Source organism: Erinaceus europaeus, chromosome 12, assembly GCF_950295315.1.
Source record: "Erinaceus europaeus chromosome 12, mEriEur2.1, whole genome shotgun sequence".
In the NCBI taxonomy this organism is placed as follows: domain Eukaryota; kingdom Metazoa; phylum Chordata; class Mammalia; order Eulipotyphla; family Erinaceidae; genus Erinaceus; species Erinaceus europaeus.
Genome location: NC_080173.1, coordinates 97,266,563 through 97,288,154, shown reverse-complemented (window position 1 = coordinate 97,288,154; position 21,592 = coordinate 97,266,563). Strand labels below are relative to the sequence as shown.

The following is a 21,592-nucleotide window of genomic DNA, read 5'->3' as shown; positions in this document are numbered from 1 at the left end:
TGAGCGAGCCCGCTGGAGCCTCTGCCCGGAGCCGGGCTGCCGAGCGGTTAGTGCGCGTGCGCGTGCGCGGAGGCGCGCGGTTTGGCCCCGCTCGGGCGCCGTAGCGGAGGGCCGGGCGGATGTTGTGAGCCGGGGCGCGGAGGCCGGAGCTGCGGGGTGAGTGCGGGGCGAGTGCGGGGCGAGTGCGGGGCGAGTGCGGGGCGAGTGCGGGGCGAGTGCGGGGCTCGGCCGGCCGCTGCTGCCGCGGCTTCTCGGGCGGGAGGCTCCGCCGCGCCGGGGCGAGAGGTCTCGCGGCCGGTGGTGCGGGCCTGCGGGCAGAGCCGCCCGGCAGCCTCCCGAGCTGCCCTCCGCGTCCTTGGGCGGCGGGGCCTGAGCGGGACGGACGCGGCAGCGAGCCCGGGCCGGGGTCCGAGGCCGCCCCCCGCCTGGGCCCCGCGCACCTGCCGCCCGGAGGTCGCCCGCGCCTCGCCTGTGCGCGGGCTCCGGTGCGGCGGGTTCGGGAGGCGGGCGGGACGGTCACGAAATGGGGCCGCAGTGTGTCGGCTTTGTGAAGCCGGTGGTCGCACAGCCAGACCCGTGCGGCTGCCACCTGCCACTTCGTGAAACTTCTGGAGCCGCTGCAGCACAAACGCTGATGCCAGAGGCGGGGAAGGTTGGTGCTCAGTGGGAGCAAGAGGAGAGAGAGAGAGAGGGAGAGGGAGAGGGAGAGAGAGAAGGAGAGAGAGAGAGCCAGATAAAGGGAAAGGGGGGCTAGCAGGACACGCAGCTGCCTGGTGCACCAGGTAGAGCACACACTTTGCCATGCTCAGGGCCCTGGGTTCAAGCCCCTGGTTTTCCACCTGCAGTGCCCCAAGTGGAGTGGTGCTGCACGTGTCTTTATTTCTCTCTGATAAAGAAAAGGGGGGGCACTAGGAGCTGTGGATTGCAGACAGTGATCCCCAGGGGTAACTCTGGTGGCAAAGAAAAAGGAATCTAGCAGGACTGTGGTCAAGGAGGGAGACCCCTGAAACAGGAAACTAGATGTCCTCGTGTTTGGTGTGAGCACACTTAGAGCTGAAGGTGTCACCTGAGCCCCAGGCAGTGGGGGACTGCACTTGGCGGCGGGGTACGTGGCACCGAGGCTTGTAGAGAAGAGCTGGCACAGAATGGCTTCTGGCCGAAGATACAGACTCTTTCCTGAGGCCCCACCACTTTGGACATTTGGGTCTGGTTTCCGCAGGGTTCAGTGAGAGTCTCATTCACGCGACTCGCTGGTTAGTCGTCGAGGCGTGTGCCTACCTGAAGGGAGTCGTAGTTGGTTCAGCAAGCACGGCTCAGGCACCTGTTGTGTCAGGCCCGTGCTGAGCGCTGGTACTGGGTGCGGCCTTATCACTTAGGCTCAGACTCCGTCCGCCCTCCCAGAGTAGGAAGCTGGGAGCCCTCTGCCCTCAGTTGGCTTGTGTGTTGCTGTGCACACAGCTGGCCACACCTGCTCCGGGACTAAGGTCAGGATGGAGACCCCCTACTGTCTCTGAACAGACAGGCTCTGCCTCTGGCCCAGCCTCCAGGACTCCCGGCTGCCCACCGGAGATGAAGGATGGCATCCAAGAACACTGATGTGTCTTTCTCCCGAAAGAGCTATCGGCTGACGTCAGATGCCGAGAAGTCCAGGGTCACAGGTAAGCACTAGTAGGACGAGGGGTGTGTGTGTGTGTGTGTGTGTGTGTGTGTGTGTGTGTGTGTGTTTGGGTGGGAAAACTCCTTGTGTTGAGGGAAAGGAAAAGCGACAAAGGCTCTGCGTTCTCGTGAGCCCTAGGCATCGTGCCAGTTAGCCAAGTCTTCTCCGCCAGCTGCCATGGGGCTACGAACCCAACGTGAGCTCTCACTCACCCAGTAACTGGTTCTGGACCAGAAGCCTCCGGGGCCAGCAAGGGCTGTGTGCCGCACTGACCATGTGACCTCTCTCTCCCCTCTGACCGGTGGCCCAGGCATCGTGCACGAGAAGCTGCTGGATGACTACCTGCACCGTATCTTCTCTGCTCCTGACCGCGCCACCACCGCAGCCGCCAGCAGGTATGCCGAGTCGAGAGCTCTTCCTCTCTGTGGGCCCCGCCAGGTCTGGAGGTTGGAGCGCGCAGTTGTGGAGAAGGGGCCTGGCCTCTGGGTAGGCTGGTTGGAGTTCCAGTCTCTGTCCATCCCAGCTGTCAGACCGTTAGCCAGAGAGTCTGCCTTCCGGACTTAGCATCTCTCTCTTTTTCTGGCAGCTTCCTTGTAAGGGAGGTTAGGTGGTGCGTACTCAGCACTCAGCTCCCTTCCACCTCCTCCACACTCAGCTTCTGGTTCGATGTGCACCTGCCCAAACGTCTACCGCACTCTGGTCCTGTGTGTAGCTTCTACCCGGAGCTGTGCAGTACACGCTCATTTTACTGGCAAGCTTAGTGCACTTGAGGCCAGTCCGCATCAGGCCTGTCAGTGTGCTGCAGCGGAACGCAGACAGAAGAAGGGAAATTGAGGAGTGGCTGTGGCACGCCAGGTAGAGTGCACGTATGACCACACCTGAGAACTGGGTTCAAGCTCCCAGGCCCCTCCTTCAGGAGGGAAGTTCTGTCAGTGGTGAAGCAGTGCTGCAGGAGTCTCTCTGTCTCTCTCCCCTTTTCTGTCTCTCTCTGTCACTATCAGAAAAGAAAGAAAAAGAGAGAGGAGGAAGACCTCAGGGAGCAGTGGAGTGTTGGACAGGCACGGGTCCCCAGCAGTAACCCTGACGCCAGAAAGAAAATCACTGTCGTCCGAATCTAGCCATTTGTATATGATTTCCCTCTCTCTCTCTCTCTCTCTCTCTCTCTTTTGTTTCTTTCTTTGTCTCCAGGCTTATTGTTGGGGCTCGGGGTTTGGTGCCTGCACTACAAATCCACTGCTCCTGAGGGCTATTTTTTCCCTTTTGTTGCCCTTGTTGTTTTATTACTGTTGTGGTTGTTATTGTTGTTGCTATTGATGTTGGATAGGACAGAGAGAAATGGAGAGAGGAGGGGAAGACAGAGAGGGGGAGAGAAAGACAGGCACCTGCAGACCTGCTTCACCGCCTGGGAAGCGACTCCCCTGCAGGTGGGGAGCCGGGGGGCACTTTGCGCCACGTGCGCTTAACCCACTGTGCTACCACCCAACCTCCTTTCTCTCTCTCTTTTTTTTAAAATTTATTTTATTTATTTATTCCCTTTTGTTGCCCTTGTTGTTTTATTGTTGTAGTTATTATTATTGTTGTTGTCGTTGTTGGATAGGACAGAGAGAAATGGAGAGAGGAGGGGAAGACAGAGAGGGGGAGAGACAGACAGACACCTGCAGACCTGCCTCACCGCCTGTGAAGCGACTCCCCTGCAGGTGGGGAGCCGGGGGCTCAAACCGGGATCCTTATGCCGGTCCTTGCGCTTTGCGCCACCTGCGCTTAACCGGCTGCGCCACCGCCCGACCCCCCTTTCTCTCTTTCTGAAACTTTATTTATTTTGTTAGAGACATTGAGAAGGATAAGGGAGGGGTAAAGAGAGAGAGACGCCTGCAACATGACTTCACCATTTGTGATGCTGTCCCCAGGTGGGGACAAGGGCTTGAACCTGGGTCCTTGAACATGGTAATGTGAGTGCTCAACTAGATTTACCACCACCCACTCCCAGCCCCCCTCTTTAAAATATTTTGTTTATACATTGACATTAGAGAGGGGAGAGTGAACCAGAGCATCACTCTGGCGTATGTAATGTCAGGGATCAAATTTGGGGCCTCGTGCTTCTAAGCCTAGAGCTTGCTTTCTTTTCTTTTCTTTTTTTTTTTTTTTAATATTTATTCATTTATTCCCTTTTGTTGCCCTAGTTGTTTTATTGTTGTAGTTATTATTGTTGTTGATGTCGTCGATGTTGGATAGGACAGAGAGAAATGGAGAGAGGAGGGGAAGACAGAGAGGGGGAGAGAAAGACAGACACCTGCAGACCTGCTTCACCGCCTGGGAAGCGACTCCCCTGCAGGGGGGGAGCCGGGGGCTCGAACCGGGATTCTTTTGCATTTTGCACCACCTGCGCTTAACCCGCTGTGCTACCGCCCGACTCCCAGCCTAGAGCTTTCTTTCTCCTTCCTTCCTTCCTTCCTTCCTTCCTTCCTTCCTTCCTTCCTCTTTCTGCCACCAGGTGAGCCCTAGCCAGCAGTCTTTATTTTCTGTTTTCTCTATTTTATTTAATAGGACAGAGAGAAGTTGAGAGGCGAGGGGGTGATAGAGAGGGAGAAAAAAGATAGATACCTGCAGACCTGCTTTATGGCTCTTGAAATGTCCCCACCACAGGTGGGGAGCAGGGTCTCGAACCTGGGTCCTTGTGTGGGTTCTTGTGCATAATACTATGTGTGCTTAACCGGGTGTGCTACCACTCAGCTCTCAGCCCAGAACTTTTCCACTGTACTACTTCCCAACTCACTTCTTTCTTTTTCCGTCAAGATTTATGTTATAAATTTCATGTGAGACAGATAATAATAAATCAGAATAAATAAATGAAATTTAAAACAACAAACTCTGGGGAGGCTCTGGAAATGGTGGAGTAGGGAACAGCTGACCTGTGAGCATGAGTTAGCTACCCACAGCACATGGGCAGCTCTGGCTGATGGTGGTGCAGGGGATTGAACCTGAGACTTTGGAGCCTCAGGCATGAGAGTCTGTTTGCATAGCCATCATGCTCTCTACCTTCCACCCTAAGTTTTCTTTATTGACCAACGTTGGTTGTCTAGAGAGTCAGTGCTCAGCCCCACCTTCATGCCGTAGAGCCCAGTCTGGGCAGGTGAAATGGCTAGAAGCTGTCCGTAGAGCTGGTAAAGCAGGTGCTGGCCATCTGTCTGTCTCTGACGGCCGTCGGCTCTGCCTGTGACCTGCTGGCTATCACCACTCGTTCTGTGCTATTCTTAGCCACTGGCTCAGGACAGAGTTGGCCAACTTTCTTTAGCCTTTTCTCTTCTGGGCCTGTGTGCTGAGCCTGAGGGGTTGCTTAAAGTTTCTCCAGCCCCTTTCACTGAAGCGGGTGGCAGGTAGACAGCCCTATGCAGAGGGGTGTGGGATGGAATCCACCATCAGCTCAGAAGACCAAGCCCTTCGTACTGCCAGCATGTGTGTGGCTGAACACATGGACTTCCCTGACTGCACCCCAGGCCTGGAGTCAAGGGCTAAACCAGCTGCCCTGGGTACTGACCGCTTGGGATTGGCATTTCTCCAAGCCTCCCTCTCCCTGGAGCCATCAACCCCCCTTCGAGTGGGCAGATTAGGGGCTCTGTGCAGGGAACATGTGTTATCTTTGGAATCTTCCTAGCATCTCTATTCCATTTTTACATATGAGTGAAACAAGCCTTTAAAACAAGCAAGCAAGCAAGCAAACAGAACGTTATGGGGGCCAGGTGGTGGTGCACCTGGTTAAGCGCACACATTACAGTGCACAAGGGCCTGGGTTCAAGCTCCTGGTCCCCACCTGCAGGAGGAAAACTTCATGAATGCTGAAGCAGGACTGCAGGTGTCTCTCTGTCTCTATCCCTGTCTTTTTAAAAAATATTTTTGTTTATTATTTGGTAGAAACAGAGAGAAATTGAAAGAGAAGGGGGAGATAGAGAGGGAGAGAGAGACACCTGCAGCCCCGCTCCACTGCTCGTGAAGCTTCCCCACAGGTTGGGGGACCAGAGGCTTGGACCCAAGGTGTGTGTGTCTGTTTTGTTTTTGTTTTTAAAATACTGGTAGTTCTGGGGGCTGGGCAGTAGCGCACCAGGATAAGTGCACGTGGCATGAAGCACAAGGACTGGCGTAAGGATCCTGGTCCGAGCCCCTGGCTCCCCACCTGCAGGGGAGTCACTTCATGGGCAATGAAGCAGGTCTACAGGTGTCTGTCTTTCTCTCCCCCCTCTGTCTTCCCCTCCTCTCTCCATTTCTCTCTGTCCTATCCAACAACAATGGCATTAATAACAACAATAATAATAACAAAAGGCAACAAGGGCAACAAAAATGGGGGAAAAATGGCCTCCAGGAGCAGTAGATTCATGGTGCAGGCACTGAGCCCCAGCAATAACCCTGGAGGCAAAAAAATAAAATAAAATAATTTTTTTTAATATTGATAGTTCTGAGGCACAACCAAATTGGATAGTTGTTATTTTTAGCTTAGCAAATAATCTAGCCTTCTGACCCCCAGCACACCAGAATGTAGGGCAAGCACAAGTCTGCTTCTGGAGTTGAGACATTGACCCTCTGAAGCTAAGTGATAAGAGAAGGGAAGAGGGGCATGGCCTTATCTGACTGGTTTCAAGGCCGTTGGGGCCTCTCGCAGCCTCTCACTCTCCCCAGGAAACCCCTGAACTTCCAGAACCTGCCAGAACATTTAGACCAGCTGATACAAGTGGACAAGGAGTGTGAGGAGAGCCAGGGTAAGTGGTGACCTCTGGACTGGAACTGGGGGAGTCAGTGTCGAGGCCGGACAGCCTCGTGGGCTTCGTGCATTCTGCCAGGCCCTCTGCTTGACTCTCTGCCTACTCTCTCTGTAGGGGAGGCAGAAGGGCGACTCGGTCCGTCCACTGTGGTCCTGGACCACACAAGTGGCTTCGAGGGGCTGCTTCTGGTGGATGATGACCTCCTGGGGGTGAGTGAGGGCAAGGTGTGGGGCCCCAGGGTCAAGATGCCCCAAGTTCCTCCTGATGCGGTCTGGTCGCTCTGTCTTTCTTGACTGGGCTATAGCCACAGATCCATATTGCTGCTGCCCTTCAAACCCAGGCCTCAAGCCCTCTTAACAGAGCCCTGAAATGCTCCTGCTGCAGCCCTCGTCCTGAGCTCTTCCCAGCACAGTCACCACCCTCCCATGATGCTCCTGTCCCAGAGTCCCTCCTGATGCAGGCCGAGGCTCCCTGAGCCTGTTCAGGTCCAGTACGGCGTTGGCCACACCAGGCACACTGCAGCAAGACCAGCCGAGCTGGGATGTGTCCATTCCCCCTGGGGACACGCTGTGTGGCCCTGTGGAGCAGCCTCCTCACCCCTGTTCTCCTCCAGGTTATTGGACATAGCAACTTCGGGACTATTCGCTCTACTACCTGTGTATACAAAGGTGAGACCGTGCTGCGCTTTGGCCTAGGGGTGCAGGAGGATGTGTGAGGCCCTTGCTGAGGGAGGAGACGGTCCTTGTCAGCTGCTCAGCCTGACTTGGCTCTTCCCAGGGAAATGGATCTACGAGGTGCTCATCTCCTCGCAGGGCCTCATGCAGATCGGCTGGTGCACCATCAGCTGCCGCTTCAACCAGGAGGTGTGAGGGCGTGCGGGCGTGTGGGTGGCCCCAGGATGTGTGTGCTCCCTGGACCACGTAGGCTCTGCTCAGAACCCAAACCAAGACTGCCCTCTGGAGAAAAAGTGTTTGGCCGCCTCTGAGGACGACCCAACCCAGAAAACAGCCTTCATTCGCTCCTTCTTCTTCTTTTTTTTTATTAAATGCCAACTTACATTTTTTAAAATTAATTAATTCCCTTTTGTTGCCCTTGTTGCTTTATTGTTGTAGTTATTATTGTTGTCGTCGTTGTTGGATAAGATAGAGAGAAATGGAGAGAGGAGGGGAAGACAGAGAGGGGGAGGGAAAGATAGACACACCTGCAGACCTGCTTCACCACCTGTGAAGCGACTCCCCTGCAGGTGGGGAGCCGGGGGCTGGAACTGGGGTCTTTCCACCAGTCCTTGCGCTTTGTGCCACGTGCGCTTAAGCCGCTGTACTACCGCCCGACTCCCTTTTCAAATTTTTTATTTGCTTTTTTTCTCCCTTTTGTTGCCCTTGTTGTTTTATTGTTGTTGTAGTTATTATTGTTGTAGTTATTGATGTTGTCATTGTTGGATAGGACAGAAAGAAATGGAGAGAGGAGGGGAAGATGGGGAGAGAAAGACAGGCACCTGCAGACCTGCTTCACCACCTGTGAAGCGACTCCCCTGCAGGTGGGGAGCTGGGGCCTTGAACCAGGATCCTCATGCCGGTCGTTGAGCTTGGTGCCAAGTGCGCTTAATCCACTGCACTACCTCCTGACCTCCTGTTCGTTCCTTCTGAGCACCGCCTTTCCCTGGAGTCCTGGGGGTTGAAGGTGGATGGGTGGCTTTTCAGCTCTGGCCCTGGCCGTATCCACCGTCTCCAACCCTCACAGCTGCTTCTCCCATAGGAGGGGGTCGGAGATACCCACAACTCCTACGCCTACGACGGCAACCGGGTACGCAAATGGAATGTGACTACGACCAATTATGGCAAGGTGAGGCCAGCCCCCCATCACCTTGTCCCTTGTCTGTCCCTGCAGCTTGGGGGGAGCTGCTAGGCAGCCACGCAGGGCTGTAAGGTGCCAGGAAGGGGACAAGGATTCAGATCCTCTGTCTGCGAGGCCAGGCTCCCAGGGGTGCCCGTACAGCTGCAGGGCACCGTGGGGAGGCTGCTGGGCATCTGCATGTGTGTACGCCCTCCTCTCCTGGCAGGCGTGGGCAGCGGGGGACATTGTGAGCTGCCTGATCGACCTGGATGATGGCACTCTGTCCTTCTGTCTGTGAGTCTCCTGGCTCTGGGGTCTCCCTGAGCCACTCCTATTCCCCTCGTCCCTGTAAAAGGATCAGGCCGAGTTTAAGTGCTGAGCTGGACAGACCCCACTGGGGCTAGCTTCCTAACCCGTGTGATCGTGGTCATGTCCTTATTGCTGCCTCACACCCCTTCCCTTCCGCACCAGGAATGGTGTGTCACTGGGCACTGCCTTTGAGAACTTATCCAGGGGCCTGGGGATGGCCTATTTCCCAGCCATCAGCCTTTCTTTCAAGGAGTCTGTGGCCTTCAACTTCGGCAGCCGTCCCCTGCGATATCCTTTTGAGAAAGTGGTTGTGGGCTTACTTGGAAGGCCTTAAATAGCAGAGAGGAGGGGCTTCCTACTTCGAGCGCTGTAGGGGGAGATGCGGGCTCTGGCTACAGCTTAACTGGGAGTGCGGACAGCCCTCTCTCCCTCCCTCCCTCCCTTCCTCCTTCCCTCTCTTCCTCCCCCTGCCCCAGAAGGCCTGGGCAGGGCAGGGCTCCAGAGTCACGAGGTGTGCCCATAGCTTTTTTTTCTTTCTTTGTTTAATATTTATTTATTCCCTTTTTGTTGCCCTTGTTTATTGTTGTAGTTATTATTGTTGTTGTTATTGATGTTGTTGTTGTTGTTGGATAGGACAGAGAAATGGAGAGAGGAGGGGGAGACAGAGGGGGAGAGAAAGACAGACACCTGCAGACCTGCTTCACCGCCTGTGAAGTGACGCCCCTGCAGGTGGGGAGCCGGGGTTCAAACCGGGATCCTTACGCCGGTCCTTGTGCTCTGTGCCACCTGCGCTTAACCCGCTGCTCTACCACCCACTCCCACCCATAGCTTTTCTTTCCTGCTGTTTTTTGTTTTTTTTTTTCCCCATCATCACTGGGGCTTGTGGAACTGCAACATGTGTGCTCTACCAGGTGCACCACCACCCGACCCCCGTAGGTATGTCTGTCACAAATCAGGTATCACTGACTTAACTCTGTGGCACCTACCCAGTGACAGGTTACCGACCCCTGCAGGACCCACCACACGCTGACCTGGTGCGGGCACAGAAGTTGCTGGGCTGCTTCCGGGCAGTGCTCAGCGTAGAGCTGAACCCTGTGGTGAGCCAGAGCGGGCGCCAGGTGAGCTGGAGGCCTTCTGCATCCCTCTGCCTCCCACAATGCTCTTTGCTCTCTCCCCTCCCCAGGAAGGACGTCTGGTAGAGAAGGAGAGCGCCGAGTGGCAGGTGCAGGGCCAGCCCACTGTCCTCCTAGCCCTGGCCCACATCTTCCATCGCTTTGCCCCGCTCCTGGTGAGGGGACATCCAGGAAGGGGCGGCTGGGCGTGGTAGGGATGCTGAGGTGCTGAGGTGCTGTCCTCTCACCCGGAGGGGCGCCCGTGTGACCGGAGCCCTCAGACCCGGAAGATGTCACCCCGGAGGAGCGTGGGTCACATCACGGGCCGAGGGGACCGTTTGAGCAGAGCCCAGGGAGGAGAGGCCGTGCTGCACTGGCTCTTGTGTGGCAGTCGGGCCTCGGGAGGTCTCCTCTATGCCTCGGCCTGCTCAAGGGGACCAAGAGCCCATTTACACCTGTGGCCTCGGCCAAGTGGGAGTCCAGACGGAGGCGGGAGGCTGCCGCGTCACCCCTTCCCCCCTCCCCCCTTGGCGCAGCGCAAGGTCTACCTGGTGGAGGCTGTGCTCGTGGGCTTCCTGCTGGGCGTCGTGGAGGCGAGCAGCCCTGCACAGGCGCAGTCGGTGGTGCACCAGATCCTGGACCTGCTGTGGCTCTTCATGGAGGTGAGGCCCCGGCCCAGCCCTGGCCAGGATGGGGCGTGGGGCTTTGGGACCAGGCTGTAGCCCGCCGCCTCTCCCCAGGACTACGAGGTACAGGATTGCCTCAAGCAGCTGATGATGTCCCTGCTGAGGCTCTACCGCTTCTCACCCATCGTCCCAGACCTGAGCCTGCAGGTGGGCGCCCCCGCCCCCGCCCCCGCCCCCGGGCCTCACCTGCCCACTCTGAGTGTCCCTTCCTCACAGGTCCACTACCTGAGGCTCACCATCGCCATCCTGAGGCATGAGAAGTCCCGCAAGTTTCTGCTTAGCAATGTCCTGTATCCCTTGCTGCCAGACAAGCCAAGCCTGGGGGCCTCTGGGTGGACACGGCCCCTCTCGCCATGGAGTTTGTGTCCTCAAGGGGTCCGCAGGGAGGCTCAAGATGACCAGCACCATCCAGAGTCCTTATTCTTTCTCCTCCTTTTTTTTTTTTTTAAATATTTATTTTCTCTTTTGTTGCCCTTGTTTTTTATTGTTGCATTTATTATTGTTGTTGTTATTGATGTCGTTGTTGTTGGATAGGACAGAGAGAAATGGAGAGAGGAGGGGAAGACAGAGGGGGAGAGAAAGACAGACACCTGAGACACCTGCAGACGTGCTTCACCGCTTGTGAAGGGACCCCCCACTTGCAGGTGGGGAGCTGGGGGCTCGAACCGGGATCGTTACACCGGTCCTTGCGCTTTGCGCCACCTGCATTTAACCCACTGTACAACCTCCCGACTCCCTCTTCTTTTTTTTTTAAATATTTATTTATTTTCGTTTTGTTGCCCTTGTTTTTATTGTTGTTGTAGTTAACTATTATTGTTATTGATGTCATCGTTGTTGGATAGGACAGAGAGAGATGGGGAAGACAGAGAGGGCGAGAAAGACAGACACCTGCAGACCTGCTTCACCGCCTGTGAAGCGACTCCCCTGCAGGTGGGAGCCGGGGGCTCAAACAGGGATCCTCACGCTGGTCCTTGCGCTTTGCGCCACTTGCACTTAACCCGCTGCGCTACCGCCCGACTCCCTCGGAGTCCTTATTCTAAGACAGTTTCCCCAGGGGCTTTCTGTGTGGAGCACAGAGAGGAGAGCAAAGGCCCCGGCTGAGTAGCCATCGGATGGGGCTTCCTGACAGCTGTCGACTTGTGGTAGGTGTGAGCGCTGCCTATCATCTGCAGTCAGGGGGTTACCTCAGGGGTCGAGTCTCGCTGTGCATGTTTGAGGCCTTGAGTTCAGTCCCTGACTATATCTACGTATGTAGATGTTTGCACATCTTCCAAATGCTCTCTTCCTTTTGTAAAGTCTCATTTATTAGTCAGTGAGAGAACCAGCACACTGCCGCACTCTGTGCAGTGCAGAGCGTCAGATATGCTTGGAAGCCCTGACAAAAGCCCTTCACGGTTCTCCCTGCCAGTGTTCCCTGGGGCTTAGTGCCTACACAGCCTGCCTCCTCCTTTGTTTTTTTAAATTTCTATTTTCTTTTTGCCTCCAGGGTTATCACTGGGGCTCAGTGCCTGCACTATGAATCCACTGCTCTTGGAGGCTATTTTTTTTTCCCTTTTTGTTGCCCTTGTTGTTTATCATTGTTGATATTATTATTGTTACTGCTGCCATTGTTGTTAGATAGGAAAGAGAGAGATGGAGAGAGGAGGGAAAGGAAGACAGAGAGGGGGAGAGAAAGACAGACACCTGCAGACCTGCTTCACCGCCTGTGACGCGACCCCCCTGCAGGTGGGGAGCCGGGGGCTGGAACTGGGCCTCCTCCTCTTTTTTCCTATATAAAAGAGAATAGGAGGGACACGCCACTGCTCCTGAAACTCCCACTGTGCTGGTGCTCCCATGTGACGGCCAGGGCTTGAACCCAGCCGCAAGCACTTCAGTTTATCTGTGTTTTACGGTATCACCAAGGAGTCAGCTCTTCTGCTTCTCTACGAAGACGACAGAACGAGGGGTGGGGAGCGTCTGTAGCCGCCTTCTCCATCTAGTATCTCCAGCCTCTGGGAGGCAGAAACAAGGCTGAGACCTAAGACCACAAGCCTTCCCAGCACGCGCCGGCATCACCTGCCCCTGTGGCCGCCCTTTGCCTCGCACTTGCTATGAGTCGGGCTTGGGCTGGACGGCTGTAGTCTTGTCTGAATTCACAGCTGGGAAGGGAGGCCCGTAACAGTGCAGCGGCCTTCAGGCTGGGAGAGCCGTGGGGCAGGTTCTCGTGAGGGTGTGTGGGCTGCCCTCCTTGGCTCAGTGGGGCTGTTCCTTAGCGACTGTCAGCTTTGACGTGCTCCGGTCTGTCGTCTTCTTCTTCATCAAGAGCCCCCTGCGTGTGGAAGAGGCGGGCCTCCGGGAGCTCATCCCCACCACCTGGTGGCCTTGCCGCTCCAGCAGGGAGGTGGGCAGAGCTGAGGGCTGGGCAGTGGGCCTTGTGAGGACCGGCCCAGGGTGTCCTGGCCGTGAGGCACGTAGCGTGTGAGGGCCCTTCCTCAGCAGCCGTCCCTAGGCGGGGGTAGGGGGACTGCCGTGTGAAGCGGGCCCTGCTAAGCTCGGGGTGAGTCTTACTGTTTTCAGTCTCCGCCCCGTCCAGGGCAGAGAGAGTCAGGAGACGAAGGACGAGACCGCCGAGGAGCGGCTGCGGCGGCGTGCCTACGAACGGGGCTGCCAGAGGCTCAAGAAGCGCATTGAGGGTCGGTCCCCCTGCCCCGGACACTGGGCGGTGGGGAGCGTATGTATCTGGGGGCAGTTAGCGACCACGACCATGCCTAGGGTGGGCACTGGGAACCCTGCCGGTGGCGTCCCGACCCCAGCCGGCTGTCCCTACCCACCCCGGGAACATGAGGGGGGCTCAGTGCGATCTTTCCCTCCCCGTCTCCAGTGGTGGAGGAGCTGCAGGTCCAGATCCTGAAGCTCCTGTTGGACAATAAAGATGACAATGAGGTGAGCGGCCCAAACCCCGCACAGTCCCTGGCAGGAGCGGGGCCGTGATGGGTCCCGAGACCACAGGGCAGGGGGTTGGCCCGGCTTCCCTCGGTGGGGCCTGGGCTACAGCACTGAGCTCTTCTGGACGAGACCAGCTTCCTCAGCTCATCTCTCCTTTCCCTCCCCTGAAGGATGAAGCTTCGAGATACATTTTCCTCACCAAGTTCCGGAAGTTTCTACAGGAGAATGCCAGTAGCCGGGGGGTAGGTATCCCACGGGCCGCCCACCACAGTCGTGGCCTGTACTGCAGGCTTGGCGCCCTGGGCTTCTTGGCAACCCCCTCCCTGCTCAGCCCAGGCTTCTGGGGCCAGGCGTGGGGTGAGAGGTGGCTGACTACCAGCACCAGTGACTGTGCTCTGCCTGCAGAACGCGCCCGTCCTCTGCCCTCCCGAGTACATGGTCTGTTTCCTCCACCGGCTGATCTCTGCCCTGCGCTACTACTGGGATGAGTACAAGGCTTCGAACCCTCGTGCCTCCTTCAGTGAGGGTGAGTGGGATCAAAGCCTGCAGTCATAGGGGTGATAGGGCCAGGCTCAGGGCAGCCCCTGGCGTTGGTGTGCAGTCAGGGGCTGGACAGGGCCAGGCTCAAGGCAGCCCCTGGCAGTCGGAGCTGCCTCAGCCTCCTGCTCCTCTGAATCCACTCGACTCTGGCGCCACCTCCACCTGGCAGGAGACGTGTCGTGCTCCAGGCCTGTGGAACCCACAGGTTCGTGTCTGCCAGAGGCTCCTTTGCTTGAGTCTAACCACTTAGACTTCTGCAATCTTTTCTAAGGATTGGCTGGGGAGATAGCATGATGGGTATGCAAAAAGACCTCCGTATTGAGGCACCAAAGGTCCCAGGTTCAGTCCCTAGCACTACCACAAACTAGAGCTGAGCGGTACTCTGGCAGAGAGAGAGAGAGAGAGAGGAATGCTTTGTGTGGGCTCTGGAGGCTGGGAGGTGCTGTGTTCATGTCCTCAGGGGTCCGTAGGAACCTCACCCACCCAGGATCGAGACCCTATAGTACTGGCTCAGGACTCCTGCTGCTTCCCCGAGTTACCCTCAGCTGAGAACAGGGCCATTGTCTCAAACTGTAAATCAGTCACCAACCTGAAGTGATGAGGGGCGAAGGGGGAGGAGAGGCCATGCCGTGTGTGTGCCTGGGGAGGCAGTCTGCCCGGGCCAGGGACCCCGTGGTGAGGCAGCCCTTCCTCCTGGGACCTGACGGCCGGCTTGCCCTCCCGCCTCCTCGCAGAGGCCTACATCCCCCCGCAGGTCTTCTACAACGGCAAGGTGGACTACTTCGATCTGCAGCGTCTTGGAGGCCTCCTCTCGCACCTTCGGAAGACCCTCAAAGGTATGTGCAGGCCCCTCACTGAACAGTGCTGGGGAGGACAGGCACGAGTGCTGAGCTACCCTGCGCCCACCAGAGGGCGCCCGGCCGCCAGTCTTGCACCTCGCTTACTTCCCTAATGCACCCCATCTCAGAAGAGGCTGGGGAGCCCTGCAATGAAGTAGGGGTAGTGTGCCGATAGAGGAGGTCTTGGTGAGGACGAAGGGGTGCGGCCATGGCCGTGAGCTGCCTGCCAGGGTGAGCGCAGGGCGCAGAGAGCAGAGGCTGGGCCGTCAGGAGCAGCTCTGCATTGACGCAGAGGCAAAAAGCAGTCAGAGTGTGAGGGAGGGTCTTGCTGCTGTGGAAGTTCTTGAGGCCGGGGGTAGGGTCACGGGGTCCTCACTGTAAGACGCCCCCCTGGCTGAGCACTGCAGAGAACGGGGTGGGACGGAGGCAGGAGACCAGTGGTCCAGGGGACAGAGGGGACGGTGGAGGGCAGGAGTTGGGGTGATTCCAGCCTGTCTGCCAGAGGCTGAGGACGGCACTGACACAGAGAGGGACTGGCGGAGGCTGAGGCGGCACACAGCCAGGACCAAGGGCTGGGCTGCTCACTGAGTAGGGTGCATACCTCGCCACGCACGCAGCCCACCCAGCATCTTGTGGAAGTGTCACACCACTGGCGGGAAGCGGCAAGTCTCCCTCCTCTCTGTCTCTGCCTGAATGAAAAAGTGTCGGGGGGGGGGGTCGTCGAGTCGAGCGGTAGCGCAGCGGGTTAAGCGCACATGGCACAAAGTGCAAGGGCGTAAGGATCCAGGTTCAAACCCCCGGCTCCCCACCTGCAGGGGAGTCACTCTCAGGTGGTGAAGCAGGTCTGCAGGTGTCTGTCTTTCTCTCCCCCCTCTCTGTCTTCCCCTCCTCTCTCCATTTCTCTCTGTCCTATCCAACAACGATGACATCAGAAACAACAATAATAACTACAACAACAATAAAAACAAGGGCAACAAAAAGCAAAACGAATAAATAAAATTTTAAAAAAGTGTCCGGGGGCCAGGTGATGGCGCACCTGGTTGAGTGCACAGGTTACAATTTGCAAGGACCCAGGTTCAAGCCCTAAGTCCCCACCTGCAGGGGGAAAGCTTTGTGAGTGGTGAAACAGATCTGCAGGTGTCTGTCTGTCTCTCTCCCTCTCTATCTCCCCCCATTCTTTCGATTTCTAGCTGTCTCTATCCAATAAATAAAGATAATTTTAAAAGAGAGAGAGAGAAGAAAAAGTATCCCGGGAGCAGAGACACACAAGTGAGACCTCTGTTCCACAAAAACCAGAAACGAAAGCCTCACGGGTGGCAGAGCTCATGTGGTCAGTGTGACTTAAAGACTGAAGGGGGCTGTGAGGCCCAGACTCCTGCTGTGTGCAGTGAGGCCAGCAGGGGACTGTCCGGACAGCCCTGGGGTCTCCTTTTGTTCACAGGAAGAACACAGGGTGGTCAGAGGAGGGATCCTGCAGAGCCAGAGGTCATGGGGAGCAGAGAGGGGCTGACGGAAGAGGTGACAGGAAATGCGCCTTGCTGCTGAGCCTGTGCGGCAGGGCTCCGGGGCTGTGAAGGCGGGCGGGGTGGTTGGAAGGGGTGGAGGCCGACACAGTGGTGGATGGAGCCTGTGAGGCCTCCAGCCGCCAGGGCCTCGGCTGTCCTGGGGCTTCTCCCCGTGCCCTGAGAGCCTCCTGCCTCTCCTCCCAGACGACCTTGCCTCCAAGGCCAACATCCTGATCGACCCGCTGGAGCTCCAGGCAGCCACCATGGATGACCTGGACGATGACGACGAGCCAGCGCCGGCTGCCGCCCAGGTGCTGCGGTAGGGGCGAGCGGGGTGGGGTGCTTCTTGTCGGGCTGCTGCTCTCGCATGAGGGTGGGGGTGTCGCAGGCCCATCTCCCCCTCCAGGAAGATAAGGGGCTTCTGACCGGGCAGGCTCCCTTGCTGCAGGTGGACGCATGGACATGCCCGCTGCCCGGCCCCCCAAACAAGGGAGTCCCGCTCGGGCCCTCGCCTGGCGTGCTGACTGGCGTCTGGCCTCCTCTCTCCGCCACAGCGCCCTGTGCAGGCTCTGGCCATAGGGGGGCCGCTGCCCCTGCCCCGGCCCGGCTGGCTCAGTTCTCCAACCCTGGGTCGAGCCAACCGCTTCCTCAGCACAGCAGCCGTGAGCCTGATGACCCCTCGGCGGCCTCTGAGTACCTCGGACAGAGTGAAGGTCCGCACGCTGAGCGCAGAGCAGAGGACCCGTGAGGACAGTAGGTGAAGGCAGGGCCCTTCTGTCCTGTGAGACTCCCCGCCCCGGTCTCGGCCTGGCAGCACCTCAGGGGCATGGGAAGTGCGCTCAGAGGGCAGCAGATGGATGGTACAGATGGGTCCTGGAGCCGCAGGGGCGCAGCCAGCTCCCCCCTCCGTGCTCACCCTGCAGGTGTCTCCTCGAGCCTGGAACGGGGGCAGGTTCCTCCTCCCGCTCTAAGGCCCCTCCAGCCCCACAGGCTCGGGAGACAGCTAGAGTGGACCCTGACCCTGGCCTTCCCCCACTCCCTAGTTGAGGGCAGCCACTGGAATGAGGGCCTGCTGCTGGGGCGGCCCCCCGAGGAGCCTGACCAGCCCCTCACCGAGAACTCCCTGCTGGAAGTCCTAGACGGAGCCGTCATCATGTATAATCTCAGCGTTCACCAGCAACTGGGCAAGGTCTGGCGCTGGTCCGTGTGCGTGCCGTGCAGCTCTGCGTGTCTGATCGTGTGGGTGTCTGCTCGTGTGTGCACACTGGGCCGCAGAGACGCCGTCAGGACTGTGCCCCAGCCGGCGCTGCCGCAGCCTGACCTAGTGGGCGTCCGTGGGTAGTGCCGGCCTGCGCCTGGTGCTGGGACTGGGTCCAGAGAAGCCTGGTGAGGTGCTGGAGGGTCACGCAGGGCGTGTGCTCTCCCATGCCCTAGATGGTGGGCGTGTCTGACGATGTCAACGAGTACGCGATGGCTCTGAGGGACACAGAGGACAAGCTCCGCCGGTGCCCCAAGCAGGTAAGACCTGGGCCACCAGGCGGGCCTCAGGGAGGGCAGCTGCCCACTGGGGTCACAAGGGCAGAGGCTGGGCTGTCCTGCCCCCACTGCAGAGCTTGTCCGGGCAGTGCTTGTGTCCTGGCTTGAGCTGCATCAGCCGGTCTCGGCCTGTGCCAAGGCATCCCCACCCCTCGCCCGCTAAGTGCTGACGCGCACGCAGCTCTCTCATCTATTATGGATTCAGCCCTGAGTGCTTCCTTGGCCACTCGCAGTCAACAGGAAGCAGGACCGGGCTCCCCACTCCCCCCGGGGCCCCTCCCTGCGGCTGTCCCACCCCCAGGGAGCAGGCCAGCTGGGCTTCTCTGGCCAGACCTCTCCCTCTGTCTACACCGTCCCAGACTGGCTAGGGGCTCGCACGCCCTCAGCTACAGCTCCCCTCCAGCTCCAGTGTTCGTGTGCTTGTTTGTTGGGTGTGTGCGAGTCCAGGGCCACGCACACGTGCAGCTTCTCTGCTCAGCGTCTCCATTCATGTATATATAGAGAGAGATAGATGGGTGTGTGCCCTGGGTTGGGGCAGGGGATAAAGCATTGGGCTCTCAGGCAGATACATATATGGAGAGAGAAGCACCAGAGCACTAGAGCTCTCCCTGGTGCCGTGGCTCTCCTTTGTGGTGCCAGGACTTGAATCTGGGCCTTGTACACATCAGGGCAGGCACCCTACCCTGTGAGCTGCCCAGTCCACTTGTACATTTTGGCCACGGCTCTGTCCCAGAACTTGCTCAGGCTCATCAGAAGAGGGATTTGAAGGGTGGGACTGGGTCCGTCTACCCTCTTGCAGTAACTAGTAAGCCCCGGGGAGACTTGGTGGGTCCATGCCTGGGACTGTGCTGACTGCCTCCTTCTGCCTTGCGTGGCAGAGGAAGGACATCCTCACAGAGCTGACCAAAAGTCAGAAGGTATTCTCAGAAAAGCTGGATCACCTAAGTCGCCGTCTCGCCTGGGTCCACGCCACAGTCTACTCTCAGGTGAGTGAGTCGGCGCGGCTGGCCCGCAGGGGTGCCTCTCCCTACCTAACCGCCCAGAGGTGGGCAGGGCTTGCGCTGGGCCTGGGGACGCCTGGCCCTCCCAGACCCCGATACACACGTGCCCCCTCCAGTCAGTAGTGAAGCAGAAGGATGGTGTGTCCTCTCACGGCAGGGGCAGGGACAGATGGTGGGGCCGTGCTTTGGCCTCTAGGCCCTGTGTCCTCTCCCTGCCTCTCCTGATGCCTTTCCTGTACCTGGGAGGATCCAGGGTTCTTCCCCGGGTGTCCACGTGAGGGCCTCTGTCTCCCACCCCTTGGTAGCCCCAGTTCTACCTTGTTTCTCCTGTGGCCCCTCCGCAGCCTGTGTCTCCTCGACCTGTGACCCCCCTCCTCCCGCATCCTGATGCGGCCCTGCTGGCCTGCGCCCCCATGCGCACCATCGCTTCTAGGGGCTTCCTCTTCCCTCCACCAGCATCTCACATCTGTGTCGCCCTCTCCCGCCCCTCTGTTTCCCAGTCTTGGGTGTATGCCCACAGGCAGAGGCAGGTATGGGGCACTTTTTGAGGAGCTGCTTTCCGGTTTCTGTGCCACTTTACACTCACTAGGACGACACGAGGGTTATTAACTTCTTCCTGCCTTTGCCTGCACCACAGATCCACTGCTCCTGGAGGCCATTTTTCCCATTTCATTGCCTTTGTTGTTGTTGTTGTTGTCATGGCTGTCGTTGTTGGCTAGGACAGAGAGAAATGGAGACGGGAGGGGAAGACAGAGAGGGGGAGAGAAAGACAGACACCTGCAGACCTGCTTCACCGCCTGTGAAGCGACTCCCCTGCAGGTGGGGAGCCGGGGGCTCGAACCGGGATCCTCACGCCGGTCCTGTGCTTTGCGTCACGTGCGCTTAACCTGCTGCGTCACTGTCTAACTCCCACTATGTACGTTTAACCCCATGTGCTACCGCCTGACCCCCTTTATGTTCTTAATTTTTTTTGTGTTTGTTTGGAGAAACGTAAATTCAAGACTATTGTTTATTTATTTATTTTCCCTTTTATTGTTGTAGTTACTATTGTTGTTGTTACTGATGTCATCGTTGTTGGATAGGAGAGAGGAGGGGAAGACAGAGGGGGAACCAGTCCCCACCTGCAGGGGGAAAGCTTTGTGAGTGAAGTAGTGCTGCGTGTATCTATCTCGCCCTTCTCCCTCGATACCTGGCTGTCTCTGTCAAATAAAGATTATAAAAGAGAGAGGGAGAGAGAGGACCAGCACCATATCTGCTCAGCTCTGGCTTATGGTGGTGTGGGAGGCTGAACCTGGGACTTCGGAGCCTCAGGCACAAGAGTCATTTTGCATAACCATATGCTGTTTGCTCTGCACCTCTTTCTTTTTTTTGTATTTATTTATTTTCCCTTTTGTTGCCCTTGTTGTTTTTCTTTTTTTATTTATTGCTGTTGTAGTTGTTGTTGTTGTCATTGTTGTTGGACAGGACAGAGAGAAATGGAGAGAGGAGGGGAAGACAGAGGGGGAGAGACAGACAGACACCTGCAGACCTGCTTCACTGCCTGTGAAGTGACTCCCCTGCAGGTGGGGAGCTGGGGCTCAAACTGGGATCCTTACACCAGTCCTTGTGCTTCACCCGCTGCGCTACCGCCCAGCTCCCCTACCTCCCAGCTCCCCTGCCCCTCTTTCTTATGTAAGTATTCTGGCTTGGAGTTTTAGTTCTGTGTTGAGCAAAGTGACAAAAGCTTTCATCCTTGTCTTGTTCCTGACATTTGAGAAAAAGCTTTCTGACTTTCACCTTGAATATTTATTTATTAATGAGAAAGGGAGAGAGAGAGAAGCAGAACACCACTCCGGCACCTAGGGGACTGAGGATCAAATTGGACCTCAGGCATGGAAGCCTGATGCTCTACTCACTGCACCACCTCCACGGACACATTCCCTACATCTGAGTGTCTGCTGTTAGTAAGGGGAAGGGTCTCTGTCTCCTTCTCTGCCTTGGCTCCCTGAGTTCTCCTTCGCTCCGAGCCTAGCACTGCTCTGAAGTAGTGTTGCAAGTTTTCTTTCCTTTAAATATTTTATTTATTTATTGGATAGAGGGAAATTGAGAGGGAGCAGCACTGCTTTACCCGCCCCCACAGGGACCAGGAGTTTGAACGAGCCCTTGAACATCTTACAGTATTCTGCTGGCTGTGCCACTGCCCAGCTCGGTTGCATGTTTTCCGTTTAGTTCCACCCGCTCTCTGTGTGTGGACACAACTCCCCCTCGTTGGTGCCTCTTTGGCGGCATCCGCGTCCCTGCCATGCTCTCCAGACTCTTTCTCTGACGTGCGTGTGTGGCAGCAGACTCCGAGCAGGTCTTCTGTCACTCCCCGCCCCGCGCGCTCCCGCGTCTGGCCCAGCCCCTCTAGCACCACCTGATTCTCACGTTTCCCGTGAGAAAGTTCGCACGCTTCAGCTCCAGCCCGAGTTCTGGGTGCCGTGGGTCTCCACGGGCCTGTGGCCTTTTTTCATCAGTGACGCTCCCTGGGCCCCTTCTTGTGAACCTGACAGCTCTGGGATCCAGTCCCGCTCTCTGTGGCCTCCGCTGTGCCAGCAGTCATGCTGCCTCCCCAGCACCGTCGGCCCAAGTTCTCCCCGCCTCAGCACTGCCTCTTTAAGTTCTAGAAACCCTCCACCAGCTTCCCCTCCACCTCGCTTCTCCTCCAGTAGCTCTAACCTCCGGGCTGCCCCTTGACCCGAAGCCACCAGTGAGTCATCTTTCCTCAGCACCCAGCCCTGTGCCTGCCGTCTTCACCTCGAGGCTACTGTCGCTCTGTCCTACTGGCCTTGATTTCCCTGCTGCGCCCGGCACGTGCGTGCGTGTGCGTGTGCGTGTAGGTGGGGGCTGGATCTCAGTGCTGCCTTCTCTCCTGAAGCG

At 57.4% G+C, this 21,592-nt stretch overlaps 1 protein-coding gene across 7 annotated transcripts in view; it reads left to right on the top strand.

Annotated features, from left to right (window-relative positions):
• The first annotated feature begins 6 nt into the window (after positions 1–6).
• The window catches only part of RNF123 (ring finger protein 123), a 29,482-nt gene continuing 7,896 nt past the window's right edge, over positions 7–21,592 (top strand). Inside the window, exons 1-26 of one of the 7 annotated variants that reach the window (XM_060204711.1) lie at positions 7–156; positions 1,541–1,658; positions 1,968–2,052; positions 6,289–6,405; positions 6,523–6,617; positions 7,022–7,076; positions 7,186–7,271; positions 8,164–8,250; positions 8,468–8,535; positions 8,713–8,838; positions 9,533–9,647; positions 9,734–9,838; positions 10,199–10,324; positions 10,403–10,495; positions 10,565–10,638; positions 12,611–12,728; positions 12,921–13,020; positions 13,209–13,270; positions 13,444–13,515; positions 13,679–13,799; positions 14,548–14,649; positions 16,362–16,468; positions 16,712–16,910; positions 17,201–17,346; positions 17,592–17,675; positions 18,572–18,679. In XM_060204711.1, coding sequence (XP_060060694.1) covers positions 1,635–1,658; positions 1,968–2,052; positions 6,289–6,405; positions 6,523–6,617; positions 7,022–7,076; positions 7,186–7,271; positions 8,164–8,250; positions 8,468–8,535; positions 8,713–8,838; positions 9,533–9,647; positions 9,734–9,838; positions 10,199–10,324; positions 10,403–10,495; positions 10,565–10,638; positions 12,611–12,728; positions 12,921–13,020; positions 13,209–13,270; positions 13,444–13,515; positions 13,679–13,799; positions 14,548–14,649; positions 16,362–16,468; positions 16,712–16,910; positions 17,201–17,346; positions 17,592–17,675; positions 18,572–18,679 — 2,475 coding nt within the window. In that variant the 5' untranslated portion in view covers positions 7–156; positions 1,541–1,634. Of the gene's footprint in view, positions 157–1,518; positions 1,659–1,967; positions 2,152–6,288; positions 6,406–6,522; positions 6,618–7,021; positions 7,077–7,185; positions 7,272–8,163; positions 8,251–8,467; positions 8,536–8,712; positions 8,839–9,532; positions 9,648–9,733; positions 9,839–10,198; positions 10,325–10,402; positions 10,496–10,564; positions 10,639–12,610; positions 12,729–12,920; positions 13,021–13,208; positions 13,271–13,443; positions 13,516–13,678; positions 13,800–14,547; positions 14,650–16,361; positions 16,469–16,711; positions 16,911–17,200; positions 17,347–17,591; positions 17,676–18,571; positions 18,680–21,592 lie in introns of all 7 variants that reach the window. The other 6 variants (XM_060204707.1, XM_060204710.1, XM_060204706.1 and 3 more) reach the window with 6 other exon arrangements.